At 36.9% G+C, this 12,731-nt stretch overlaps 2 protein-coding genes across 2 annotated transcripts; one reads left to right on the top strand and one right to left on the bottom strand.

The window, feature by feature from the left end:
- The first annotated feature begins 539 nt into the window (after window positions 1–539).
- LOC137581696 (glutamate receptor ionotropic, kainate 2) lies at window positions 540–12,538 on the top strand. The gene is made up of 16 exons (XM_068295938.1): window positions 540–561; window positions 6,121–6,544; window positions 6,611–7,024; window positions 7,092–7,258; window positions 8,450–8,503; window positions 8,565–8,729; window positions 8,791–8,949; window positions 9,017–9,220; window positions 9,275–9,478; window positions 9,542–9,646; window positions 9,838–10,095; window positions 10,215–10,739; window positions 11,133–11,332; window positions 11,390–11,589; window positions 11,720–11,908; window positions 11,971–12,538. The coding sequence occupies exons 2-16, from the start codon at window positions 6,361–6,363 to the stop codon at window positions 12,249–12,251; spliced, it is 3,309 nt and encodes a 1,102-aa protein (XP_068152039.1). The 5' UTR covers window positions 540–561; window positions 6,121–6,360; the 3' UTR covers window positions 12,252–12,538.
- Window positions 950–5,818, bottom strand: Kif3C (Kinesin family member 3C). The gene is made up of 8 exons (XM_068295943.1): window positions 5,626–5,818; window positions 3,356–3,580; window positions 2,670–3,296; window positions 1,831–2,618; window positions 1,579–1,762; window positions 1,383–1,506; window positions 1,113–1,313; window positions 950–1,041 (listed from the first exon to the last, which is right to left on the bottom strand). The coding sequence occupies exons 1-8, from the start codon at window positions 5,695–5,697 to the stop codon at window positions 986–988; spliced, it is 2,277 nt and encodes a 758-aa protein (XP_068152044.1). The 5' UTR covers window positions 5,698–5,818; the 3' UTR covers window positions 950–985.
- Window positions 12,539–12,731: the final 193 nt, after the last annotated feature.

Below are 12,731 nucleotides of genomic sequence, written 5' to 3'. Positions count from 1 at the left end.
TTGTTCTGAGCTATGTGATGTATGTATGTATGTATGTTCATTTTTATCTAGTCCTTGTGCATAAATATATGTACATTCTTCTGCATTGTTAGCAGCTCCGATGTAAATCGTTGGTTTCTTATGAAATACGTACATACCTAACTACATCTATGTATCTACATACATATATGTATGAGCATTCTGCTAATTAATAAAATTCAGTTTCAGTGAGTAAAACACTTTAACACTTCTTTTTATTAATTAATCACATTGCGATAAAAATAATAATTATATTGCAGCCAGCTTTGATAGCAGTGGCGTACCGTAGGGCCTTTTATTAAGGTACTCCGATTCTAAATAAAATAAAAATCAATTTATGTAGGCATAGTCTTAAATGCCAGCATACATGTCAGTTAGATAAGATGGCCAAATTGTTGAGTCGTAAAGTGCTCATTCCTGATCTTGGGTAAATTTGGATATACTTCAATTTTGAAAAGCAGGCATTACTTGGGCCAACAGTGAACAAATTTCGAAGTAAATTTTTAAGGGACTTTTTTGGACTTCACAATTTGAAGAATTCAGGTAAGAAAAGGCGACAAATGTTCTCGAAGACTTTCCGCTTGTAAATCCTTGTCAATCCGTGGTCTATATTACATGTATTCAAGGCTGAATCTAATAATATACTCAGCTGTTGAAAATGCTCATCAACTTCAACGATGACTTTATTTAATAAAGCAAACCAGCTTTAGCCTTAACTCAATTTTAAGAGACAAGATAGTGTCTCCAGCTTAACTTAAGTATGTATTAGGGCATTGCATGGATAAATTCATGAAGATTAGTCGGATCGGATACCTATATCATATTCTTAGCTCCCATAGGAACAATTGGTCGAAAAATAACTTTGGTCAGAAAAACTATTTTGCTTCTTATACAATTATCGTAAAAGATGGGTTAAAAACAATCTATAATCTTGTTTTAGAAACGCTTGTTTATTGTGATATCGGTGTTATAGCCTTTTGTAATGTCTCCGCCAAAGCTCTGGCAGTTTTTTTATGTCCCGCCCTTGGTATAAATGGTATAAAGTTAAACCTGTTATAAAAACAACGTTTCGTTTCGCTGTGAATATGTATTACCATTCAATTCATGAATTTCTTCAACTGATCCTGGACTTAATGGATTTTCCATCATTGATTGTGAGGTCCAAGCACTAACTGAAGATTTACCTAACAAATCTTTAATTTTTGAGAGTTTATGATCTACAAGCGTAGTTCCTTCCGGATAAGTTAATCGTGTTGCTTTGAGTGATATCCTTTTTGCATTAAACGGTAAATCTCCTGCAAAAATGTAAAGAATATTATCAGTACCAATATCAACTTTCAGGTTACGGACTAGCTATAAATTACCTTTATACACCTGCGAACTTTTTGTTCGCAGTGTTCGGTCTCGGTTCTTTTGTCGATTTGGACGGAAATAGTTTTTTAGTATATTGACTTTATCTGATTCGTTTAAATCGTCACTGTCGGAACCCTAACAGAAAAGAGAATGTACTTTTCAGTTATGAACTACTTAAAGAACACACCCAACATCATTGGAGAATACCTGGCCATTTTCATGTGATTGAAGACAATCTAAGGTTTTTTGGCTGTCCTTGCTGCGACCTTGCCTGTTATGATGACTTGCGCTTAGCTGTGTAGGTGGCAGTTTTATGGTATCGGAATCAGGAATCACCCAAACTTTTAAGTCATCGTTCCATGTTGAGTTCTCCAATATATTATCAGGATTTCTTGTTGAATATGTAAATAAGAATTGTTATGTTATGCTTGGGTATTTATGTATTTAACTTAAACATACAAATTTTTGCCGCTCTTCCAAAGAAAAGGCTGAACTCTGGTCAAGAGTTGTTGATAGAACTTTATGTTGCGACCGAGGTGGCGGATTTCATCCAAATAATCTTCCCTATCTAACTGAAATTCCGAATTCAAATCAAAGACTTCCCGTTCCAGCATTTTTATTTTTTGACGGCACATTTTAATGTGGTCGTTTTTTACATTTATTTCCTGAGCTATGCTGGCGTAATGTCCTTGCAGAAACTCGCGATCCTGACTTTCGACTCTGCTCAGTGCATGTGCGATTGCACTTAGATGCCGTTCTGCCTCCATTTTTCGCAACCTGTGCATTTCCCTTAAATTTTGATCATCTGCTCGTTCACCACCTATTAAAGCTTGCTTGATCAAATCGATTCTTGTTCGTGCCTGTAACTGAAGTTCAGAAACTGTATCTGACTCTTTTGCGAAGTTGTCGGCCTCCTGAAAGTCGGTGTTATGATGATTAGGCGTATGCTGAGGCATTTCTAATCTGGGACTGCCGTTGGAGCTTTTTACAATGAGGTCTGTGGAATCAGATCGAATTTCGAGATTTTTATTGCCTTGACTCTCTTCGAGCATTCTCTTCAATTTTAGTATTTCGTTTTGATACTGACGAAGTTTTGCGTCTTTGGGGTCTTCGTTAATATGGGGTTTGTTCGAAATATTTTTAGCTCTATTTGCATAACGCAAGGAGGAGAGAGTCTCGTCATAGTTTGTATCCGCTGGTGATATACATGATATCATCAAGGTTTTTGTGTTGCCACCCAAAGAGTCCTGCAAGAGTAAATTAGCGTAAAAAAACCAACTAAATATAAATTTTCGTACCTGGAGTAACCGGGTCAGCTTTGAGTCCCTATACGGCACATGTTTTGTCTTTCCATCAACCAGCGATGATATAACGTTTCCCAAAGCTGAGAGGGACAGGTTAATTTTTGTCGCTTCTTTTAATCGGTCGCCAAATGCTCCGGTTTTTTGCTGCCTTTCGGAACCTGCCAAGTCCACTAAGTTCAGTTTACCTCGTCGTATTCCTCCTAAGATGTCCTCAGATGCGTTTCCTTCCTCTGACTTTGGGGTAGATGAAGTAAATGATCCTTGAAACTGCTCTAGGCTTACTGAGAATATTGTGTGGGAACGCGAACTGTTCTCATTCATCAGTGTGGAAGCAGTTACCCGGTTCTTATTCCCAAAACACAGCCAATGATAGCACTGCTTGGCATTTACCACGGCCTGTGTGGTCAGTGATGGCACTGTTACTCCAATGCCAGGTACTTCCTTGAGTGGATGACTTACGGTGGCCGAAAACTCGTCACCACCCAACAAATCGCGAATGTTTTCATTGTAGATCTCCAGGTAGCTCACCAAAGCTAAGAACCTAATGTTGCTTGCCATGGCTATGCTCTCAAATATGTGATCAAAGCATTTTTGTATGACTCCGATATTTGATCCATCCCCCTACATTAATAGTTCCAAACTGAAACTTTTAGCCTATCACAATTTTCAGCATTGCTCACCTGCATTGTGTGCGTTTTACCACAGCCCGTTTGTCCATAAGCAAATATTGTTGCATTATATCCCTCCAATGTGCTTTCAACCAGCGGATAGCACATGTCATTATAAATTGTTTCAGTATTCGAGATGGTGTCATATACACTGTCGAATGTAAAAACTTTCCTTGGAGCGGTTTTTGCAGAGGGGTTTAGCACAGATATGCAACACTCGCCAATTTCAACAACATTCTGTGTGATACATGAAAAATAGGGCTATACTATCGGGGTATTAAGCTATTGACCTCATATGGTCATATGTATACATTTACAACTACAAAACCCATATGACAAAAATTGGCAACTAAATTTTATATGTGAACCCCTATAACACAAAGTTCAGGACGGAGAAAAGATTTCGGAAGCTGTTTGCAAACATTTCTATCACTCGAGTCCTTAACCGTGTTTAACCCAAGAGTTTAAATAAATATCAAAAAAGCTAACTTAAAATTTAAAAACCTTTATAGACGTATAAGCAGAAGGTGTACCAAAAGTTGCTTAAGATGTATTTGAAGTTGTTAAAGTCGTAAAGTTGCTAAAAGTTGTCACCTAAAGATGTTGTGTCAGAGTTCTTTTTATCCCAATCTGTTCAACTACCTGTTTTGCTATTTAAATATTCTTAACTTTAATAAACAACAATTATTGAATGCACACAATAATTCTTACATTCTTATGCCAAAAAACAAACAATGTACAATAGATGACAAAAAAAAATCTTAATGTAAGCGTTGTTTCATTCATTCGATTTTATGTACTCTTTCAATAATGCTACACAGTTCAATGATAGCACAGGACGACAAAATTGCACTTTCACGTTGTTGTTGTTTACTGATTTAAATCTCCTGTTCTTAAATTATGACTAAATTTTTTTCGTATTAGCTCTAATACCATCTTGAATTTTAATAAATAAGTTAATAACAGGGACGGTAAGTAATGATTATTTTGTTTTTATTACAAAAAAATCATCCACTTCTAATAAGTGACAATAACATATAGCTCCCATAGGAACGATCGAAGGAAAAAAGTGACTTTTGTAAAAATTTAAATTTCTCAGTTAACCAATTAATGACCCACTGAAAGAATTGGTGGAAAACATTGACTTAGCCCAATAACTCTGTTATTTGCTATTCTAAGATTGTAGATTTTTTCGCAAACTTTCGACTTTTTTAGATAAAACGTTTTTCCACTTTAACTTCTATAGGTAAGGAAAGAGTAACAAAAAACTTGCAAGGGTATACAAACTTTGACGCGGTCGAAGTTATTAAAATACGTTAGTTTAAATTTGATAAACCCGATTCTCTCAAAGACTATATCAGCCATAGACATTAAATTTGAAATGTGTACTGGTCTACATACATATGTACATACATATGTACATACATACGTGCAGATTTTGTTTTTTTTATTTTTTTCAAAAGTTTGCCACGCCCACTTCCACCCGCGAAAATTAAATAAAACTTATTTCATACATAGCAAAAGCTACCAAATTTAATACATTGATTTGTTTAGTTTGCCACGTTCACTCTCGCCAAATTTGTTAGTATCGAACCAAACATATCACAAATATTAGCCCTATTTATATATGTATACCAACCTACCAAATTTGATTAAAATCGGACTAGGAATATATGTATGTACGTATAAGCGAGTTTTACTAAGCGGTCCCAAACGGCGAAGGTGGCCGTGGGCTATTGGCGGCGCTAGAGTGCTTGGCTGTTTGTAAGAGTGAGCGAGATTGCATATGCTTTGAGGCATCCAAAAACAATTTAATATTTGTTCATTTGGTTCATGGTATTCCGAAGTTAGCTAGACGACTTCCTTTCTTCATTTTTTACTGCGAGAGAGCATTCGTTTTGTCTTTTGTTGCCCTCGTAGTAGCTTCATAGTTGCTCTTATAGTAACTCTGTGTTTAGTCCCATACCAGATATGGCCGTTTAAGACGATAATTGCAAATTAAAAGAACCATTTCATTTCACCATGTTGTTTATCAAATATAAAAAAAAAATACAACTAAGTTTGCATATTTAAATATTTAAATAGTCCTGCTAATTACATGACCATCAAATTTCAAGATGGTACCCGTATTCTACAAATTACAGTTGCTCCAAAAACGTGCGGAGTCGGGATCAGCGAACTGAAATTAGTTAGCAACACTAGAAAATCCCCTGCACCAATTTTTTGTTTTATATACTGACATAGAGAAATGACCTGTAGAAATCGATATATACGCGACTTACTTCGCATTTGGCTTTAATTTCTTTTGGATTCATTGGTCGACAACGAACTATAACTTTAACGTTCTCACCCATTTTCACTCGTGGAACCGTTAACAGAGACTGACACCACTCCCGTTGTTGCTCAGCAAAAACTTTGAACTTGAACTAAATAAGGACTTGGGAAAATCATTGGCTTAGTTGTAGGTGTAGGTAATCTATTATTCAATGCATACCAGGGGTTCATACTTAAAAAAAGGAATATTAATTTCGATTTTAGTTGAAATATTGGTCATTCATTCGTCTTTCATGACCAGGTCCTGGAAAAAATTGATTTTACAACGGATATCTCTTCTCGAACAGTTTGAAACAGGGAACGTCATTTTCGATGCTTATTTTGCAAATTTACATATGTACATATGTAAATTTATGCAACAATTTTACAAACATTATCTTTATTATTTTTAACGAGACTCATGCAGAATATATTTTAAGCGCTTTTTAAATCAACCCCTAAAGGTAAAGCTTAAAGCTCGGAAAAACTTTCATATTGGAAATTGGATTTTCTGGTTCGGATAACATGAAAAGAGAGAACAAACTTGCAGAATAGTTATATTGACTGACCGAATTTTTAATGCAATTTAAAATAACCGAAAAATAAAAAAAAATCGAATAAATCACTGCAGTTTCGATGCCGTGCAACTTGCAGAAAGCACTAAATGCGTTTCTTGACTAGTTGAATTTTAGTGAGTCTTCACCATGCATTCGGAGTGTGCATACTGCGTGTATTGTTGTAGGTGTGGGGTAAAATATAAACAAAGCGTTCCAAAAAACATAGCGACATGGACATCCACCCCGCCTACTCTTTTTAAGGCTTGTTTGATACACGTGATATTGTCAATGGTTATACTAGCAAATGCCCTTCCGCCAATAATTCGAGTGGGTAAGTGAAAGCGGACTCAAAGAATACTCTTAACCACTTCTAATAATTGCTTGCTTGTTTGTTGAGGTGCCATTTTCACGGAAGACGAACGGGAGAGTAGCCTGGAATCGGCGTTTAAGTACGCGATATACCGCATCAATAAAGAAAAGGAACTTTTGCCAAATACCCAATTAGTATACGATATTGAGTACGTGCCAAGAGATGACTCGTTCCGAACAACGAAAAAGGTTTGTCGCCAGCTGGATGCAGGGGTTCAAGCAATTTTCGGCCCGACAGATTCCCTTCTTGCTGGACATGTGCAATCCATATGCGAAGCCTACGACATACCTCACATTGAAGTGCGCATAGATCTAGAATCTAATGGAAAGGAGTTCTCCATAAACCTTTACCCGTCATACAACATCCTTACCATGGCATATCGGGACTTAATGATGTATCTCAATTGGACGAAAGTAGCAGTTATTTATGAAGAGGATTATGGTAATAGAACAAATGGTTAGCACTAATATTCAAACCTCAAGTTTCGTCCGCTTTAACTGCTTTTTAGGACTTTTTAATTTGATGCACTCTTCAACGGAGATGAGAACTGAAATGTACATAAGACAAGCAAGTCCGGATACGTATCGGCAAGTTTTGCGAGCAATCCGTCAAAAAGAGATTTACAAAATAATAGTCGATACAAATCCAGCCAATATAAAACAATTCTTCCGCTCAGTGAGTATATATTAACATCTAATATACAAGAAATTTGGTATGTAGACTTGTTAGTATGTACCGACACGCCCATTTCCACTTCGCAATCGTCGACGACGCGATACCTTAGTTTATTATTATTATTATTATAGGATAAAGTTGTAAACTATCAATCTATCTTTATTATACAAGCGCTGGCAACTAAGGTGCTCAACATTATATTCCAAAATTTCAATAAGATCAAATGAATTGAACACAAGGCTAATTTTGGCCTTGTGGAAAAACGTTTACTTGCATAACTTGAGTTTTTTTCGTCCTATTTTAATCATTTTTAAATTTGCTGGAAATTAATATTACATAAAAGTATGCCGAATTTGATTGCATAAGGTAGAAAACTACAGGAGATAACCGAGTAAGGGGGCGTGGCAAAATTTTAACACATACAAAATTTGCTCCTTTCCTAAGCGAGTATACATACCATATTTTATGTTTTTACTAAGATTTGTTTTTTATAAAAACACTTTTGTTTAAATTACGAGGTCGGAAGAGGACGTGTCATAAATTTAAAATAAACTTGATCATTTTACATACGACATGACCCTACATACCAAACTTGGTGCTTCTGACATTCATAGTCTCCGAGATCTAGGTGTTCATACGGACGGACAGACAGACATTTCACCCTATGGGTAAATGGTATAAAAAAATTACTTCACCATTGTTTAAATTATGGCACTTAAACTGGGCATATTGACTATAATACCCTGTAACACCTGTCAAAATGGATTTAATTTTAGTCAGAAGGGATTAATATTAGTCAGAAGTGCGCAACGCATTGAAAATAGCATCTCCGACCACCTGAAGTATGTGTATTCTTGATCAGCTCGACGAGGCGGGTTTATATTACCATATCCGTCCGTCCAACGGTCTGTCCGCCAAGTTTTTCAGCTGTCCGTTTATCTAGATCGACTCAATCTCCTTCTAAACCGTTAGAGCTACAGAGCTCTAATTTTGCATATTAGCTTCTATATACTGCAGAGGTTGTTCATCTCGGATTCAGCCATATCGATACGATAAAATAGCTTGCTACAATCGCCGCATTACTAAAGCATCGCGAACACTTACGACTTACTTATGCTTAATGCTCAGTTGGACTTTTGAGGTTTCATATATAATGTCTAATATATTTATACGCATTTGTAAAATTCTTAGATATTGCAACTTCAAATGAACGACCATCGATATCACTACATGTTTACAACTTTTGTAAGTCTAAATCGGGAGTGTAATGTAGCCTAATATAATCAAAAAGTTTAAAAATCGATAGGATCTGGAAACTTATGACTTAGAAGACTTCAGATACAATAGTGTTAATATTACGGCCTTCCGATTAGTTGACGTTGAAAGTAAGCGCTATGTGGACGTCATTGAACATATGCAAAAACTACAACATAGTGGGCTAGACCTAATAAATGGAGAACCCTATTTAAAGGTACGCATGACAACAAATACTAAACACGTGCTTTGTTCTATGACTCAGTGATTGGTTTCAGACCGAGGCAGCTCTTATGTTCGATTCTGTTTACACTTTTGCATCCGGATTGCAGTCGTTGCATTCAGATAGTGGTCCTGCCTTGACGTTTAAGAACCTATCCTGCAGCTCCGATCAAACCTGGGGGGAGGGTCTTTCCCTCTATAATTATATAAATTCAGTAAGTACAAATTTAAAACTCCAAATTATAAATAAAGCAGAAAAATAAGTTTCCGATGAATTTGTAGGCTACAGTTGATGGCTTGACCGGCAATGTAAACTTTATAGAAGGACGTCGGACTAAGTTTAAAATAGACATATTAAAATTAAAGCAGGAACATATTCAAAAAGTCGGCTATTGGGAGCCCGACAAAGGCGTAAACATATCAGACCCAACGGCATTTTACGACTCGAATATCGCAAACATAACTCTGGTGGTTATGACTCGAGAAGTGAGTAAAACTGAATAGAGAGTTCCGTGTAATGTTCGTTTGAACCGATTGCAGGAAAGGCCGTATGTTATGGTTAAGGAGGACGCCAATCTAACTGGAAACGCCAGATTTGAGGGCTTTTGCATTGACTTGCTAAAAGCCATTGCGCAGCAGGTGGGGTTCCAGTATAAAATTGAACTTGTGCCAGATAATATGTATGGGGTTTACATACCAGAAACCAATTCTTGGAACGGTATTGTTCAAGAGCTGATGGAAAGAGTAAGTTTTCTTCGTTAAGTTATATTATATATATGGGTTTATTTTTATTTACCAATTCTGAAGCGGGCTGATCTGGCTGTGGCCTCTATGACTATCAACTATGCACGCGAAAGCGTTATAGACTTTACCAAGCCATTTATGAACCTGGGCATTGGAATTCTATTTAAGGTATGACTTCTTTTTGACAGTATAGTATTGTCTTTAAAGTATGGCATTCTTTTTAAGGTATGTGTCATTAAATCTCCCATATCATTCGTTCCATGCATTCCCGTTGGCTTGACAATGCCTCTGCAATACTCGATGATTGGTTGTAGTTTTTTATACTGTAGAATTAATGTTTATGTGCCTCACTTTAATAGGTTCCAACAAGTCAACCCACCAGACTGTTTTCCTTTATGAACCCGTTGGCCATTGAGATATGGCTGTATGTGCTAGCTGCTTATATATTAGTATCCTTCGCGCTTTTCGTCATGGCCAGATTCTCGCCCTATGAGTGGAAAAATCCCCACCCGTGCTACAAGGAAACGGATATTGTGGTGAATCAGTTTACCATATCGAACAGCTTTTGGTTCATTACTGGAACATTCTTGCGTCAAGGCTCAGGACTGAATCCAAAGGTATGAGTGAAAACACCGGGAAATTTCCGCTTTCTTAAACATCCCTTTGTATGCGTCGTCATGTGCTTCTCATAGACACAAACTATCCTAAAGTTAAAGCAATTATAAATGTTTTACAGATATCAGATCGAGCTCAAACGAAGTTTTTCTCGTTTATGAATCCACTTGCCATTGAAATATGGGTCTATATAGCATTTGGATACATTCTTGTATCCATTTGCATTTGGATAGTGGCTCGTTTATCACCTGTGGAATGGGTCAATTCAAAACCGCCCTGCTCTATGGCCTGCGATCATATAATACACAAGATTCGCAAAACAAATTATAATGAAGAGCACTTGGAACTAACTTACTTGCCCAGCATCGAGGAGCGGAATAATGGACACGGTGAAATGAGCAATGATCAAAGGCGGGAGGCCTTCCTCAAATCGGATTACCAAGAGGATAATGTGGTGTCTGATTTGAATGAGAAAACGCATGCTGAATTTGTTGATGCCAAGGGCGTTGGTTCTGATGAAGTCGCATCAGATTGCGATTCGGAAGCCGTGGAATTAATTAGCATACAAAACGATTTCACTTTAAAGAATAGTTTTTGGTTTGCTATTGGGGCTTTGATGCAGCAAGGTTCCGACCTATATCCCAGGGTACATACTAATCATAATTATTTGAATTACTTAAACATGTACCCACCTCTTAAAAAATCCTTAAACGACGACTTTGAAAATTATTTCAAAAATTTTCAAAACCGATTATATTCTGCATCGACATTTTATTCACTACTTCTTTAATCAACATTGATGAAGTATACATCTTAAACCCTCTTAGACTAGAATGAAATTTTTCATCTTAGGTAAAGCAATTCATATAAATATATGTATTTGTGTATTTAGCAATTTAAATGGAGAAACAAGCGGAAAAAAGTTTTTTTTTAACAAAAACGCGATTTCAAAGGGTTATGTTTAAACTCGTCTCTTTAGATTTCGAAATCGATACAGGATATGGCAAATGTGTTGTTATCGTATTTTTTTCGTTCGCAGGCAACGTCTACTCGAATTGTTGGCGGCTGTTGGTTTTTCTTCTGTCTAATCATTATATCATCGTATACTGCCAATCTAGCTGCATTTTTGACCGTAGAACGAATGATTTCCCCCATTGAAAGCGCGTCCGATTTGGCTGAACAGACAGAGATTTCCTATGGTACTTTAGAGGGAGGCTCCACGATGACGTTTTTCAGGGAAAGTATTTGCATTTGAGGAACTTTTTCATTTTATTTGATAAAACACCATTTATAGGATTCCAAAATTGGGATATATCAAAAAATGTGGCGGTACATGGAGAATCGAAAGTCGAACGTGTTTGTTAAGACTTACGAAGATGGCATAAAACGGGTGATGGAAGGCAACTACGCTTTCCTTATGGAGTCGACTATGCTAGACTACGCAGTTCAGCGGGATTGTAATCTAACCCAAATAGGCGGCCTTCTGGATTCTAAGGGTTAGTTGATTTTAGTCTAATTCGAGATTAAGTGCTGACAGTCGCCAGAATCCTATAGACCTTTGATAAATTCGTAGTGGTTTGTTTAAAATCGGCTATTAAAATATGTAAACTGCACAAATACGCACAGGTTATGGAATCGCCACGCCTAAGGGATCAATTTGGAGGGACAAAATAAGCTTGGCCATCTTGGAGCTACAAGAGAAAGGCATTATTCAGATACTTTACGACAAGTGGTGGAAAAACACTGGCGACGTTTGTAACAGAGATGACAAAAGCAAGGAATCTAAAGCTAATGCTCTGGGCGTTGAAAACATCGGTACATAACTTAAGCCCCCAAGTCTTAATCGTTCTCAGTTCATTATCTATTATCGGTTTCAGGTGGCGTGTTTGTTGTTCTTTTGTGTGGACTAGCGCTTGCGGTAGTTGTGGCCATCTTTGAGTTTTGTTGGAACTCCAAGAAGAACCTCCACACCGAAAACCAATCACTGTGTTCGGAAATGGCTGAGGAACTGCGCTTTGCTATGCACTGCCATGGATCAAAATCAAAGCAAAGACCGGCACTGAAACGTAATTGCTTGAAATGTGCCACTGGATCCACTTATGTGCCTACCACCTTGGGTGTGCCAAACGCTGGAGTGCATTACAACTATTTCAATTGAACGCCGAACCAAAATCATTATTAAAATGTGTATTTTTATATTATCCATTTCAAAAATACATTTTTAAGTGTAAATGTAAGTAGGAAAGATTGGTTTATTAACAGTGGCGTAGCCAGAAAATTTTTTGGGGGGTTAACATGTTTTAGGATCAAAGATATTGAATTGGCTGAATCAATTTTATAAGAAATGAACCAATTTTCGGGGGGGGGGGTTTTATCCCCAAAACCCCCCCCGTTACTACGCCACTGTTTATTAAAGTAAAATAAATGTATGTACTATATATGAAATGCCAAATTTCTTAATTTTTTCGGGATTTACATATGTAAAGCGGGGGGTATAGGTAACTTCTGGATCAAGGAGCCATCAAGAACTGCTTCGTAGCCGATTGTCCGAAATCCCATAGGACCAAAACGTATGCGTGTATGTATGTTTAAAGTTCGTATCTGTTAGTAATTACTAGTATTAATTAGTAGCAAACTA

Source organism: Drosophila tropicalis, unplaced genomic scaffold, assembly GCF_018151085.1.
Source record: "Drosophila tropicalis isolate 14030-0801.00 unplaced genomic scaffold, ASM1815108v1 contig_859, whole genome shotgun sequence".
In the NCBI taxonomy this organism is placed as follows: Eukaryota; Metazoa; Arthropoda; class Insecta; order Diptera; family Drosophilidae; genus Drosophila; species Drosophila tropicalis.
The sequence above is the reverse complement of the archived record's forward strand: the minus strand, read 5'-3'. Positions and strand labels throughout refer to the sequence as shown.

What these genes read in the sequence shown, in the direction of transcription:
- Kif3C (XM_068295943.1), bottom strand. Translation starts at nt 5,697, where the DNA reads ATGGGTGAGAACGTTAAAGTTATAGTTCGTTGTCGACCAATGAATCCA. An exon ending in AAGTTCGCAGGTGTATAAAG is followed by an intron (nt 1,314 to 1,382) that starts GTAATTTATAGC and finishes ACATTTTTGCAG; the next exon opens with GAGATTTACCGTTTAATGCA. An exon ending in AGAAATTCATGAATTGAATG is followed by an intron (nt 1,042 to 1,112) that starts GTAATACATATT and finishes ATTTATACCAAG; the next exon opens with GGCGGGACATAAAAAAACTG.
- LOC137581696 (XM_068295938.1), top strand. Translation starts at nt 6,361, where the DNA reads ATGCATTCGGAGTGTGCATACTGCGTGTATTGTTGTAGGTGTGGGGTA. An exon ending in CGGCCTTCTGGATTCTAAGG is followed by an intron (nt 11,590 to 11,719) that starts GTTAGTTGATTT and finishes AAATACGCACAG; the next exon opens with GTTATGGAATCGCCACGCCT. An exon ending in TCTGGGCGTTGAAAACATCG is followed by an intron (nt 11,909 to 11,970) that starts GTACATAACTTA and finishes TATCGGTTTCAG; the next exon opens with GTGGCGTGTTTGTTGTTCTT.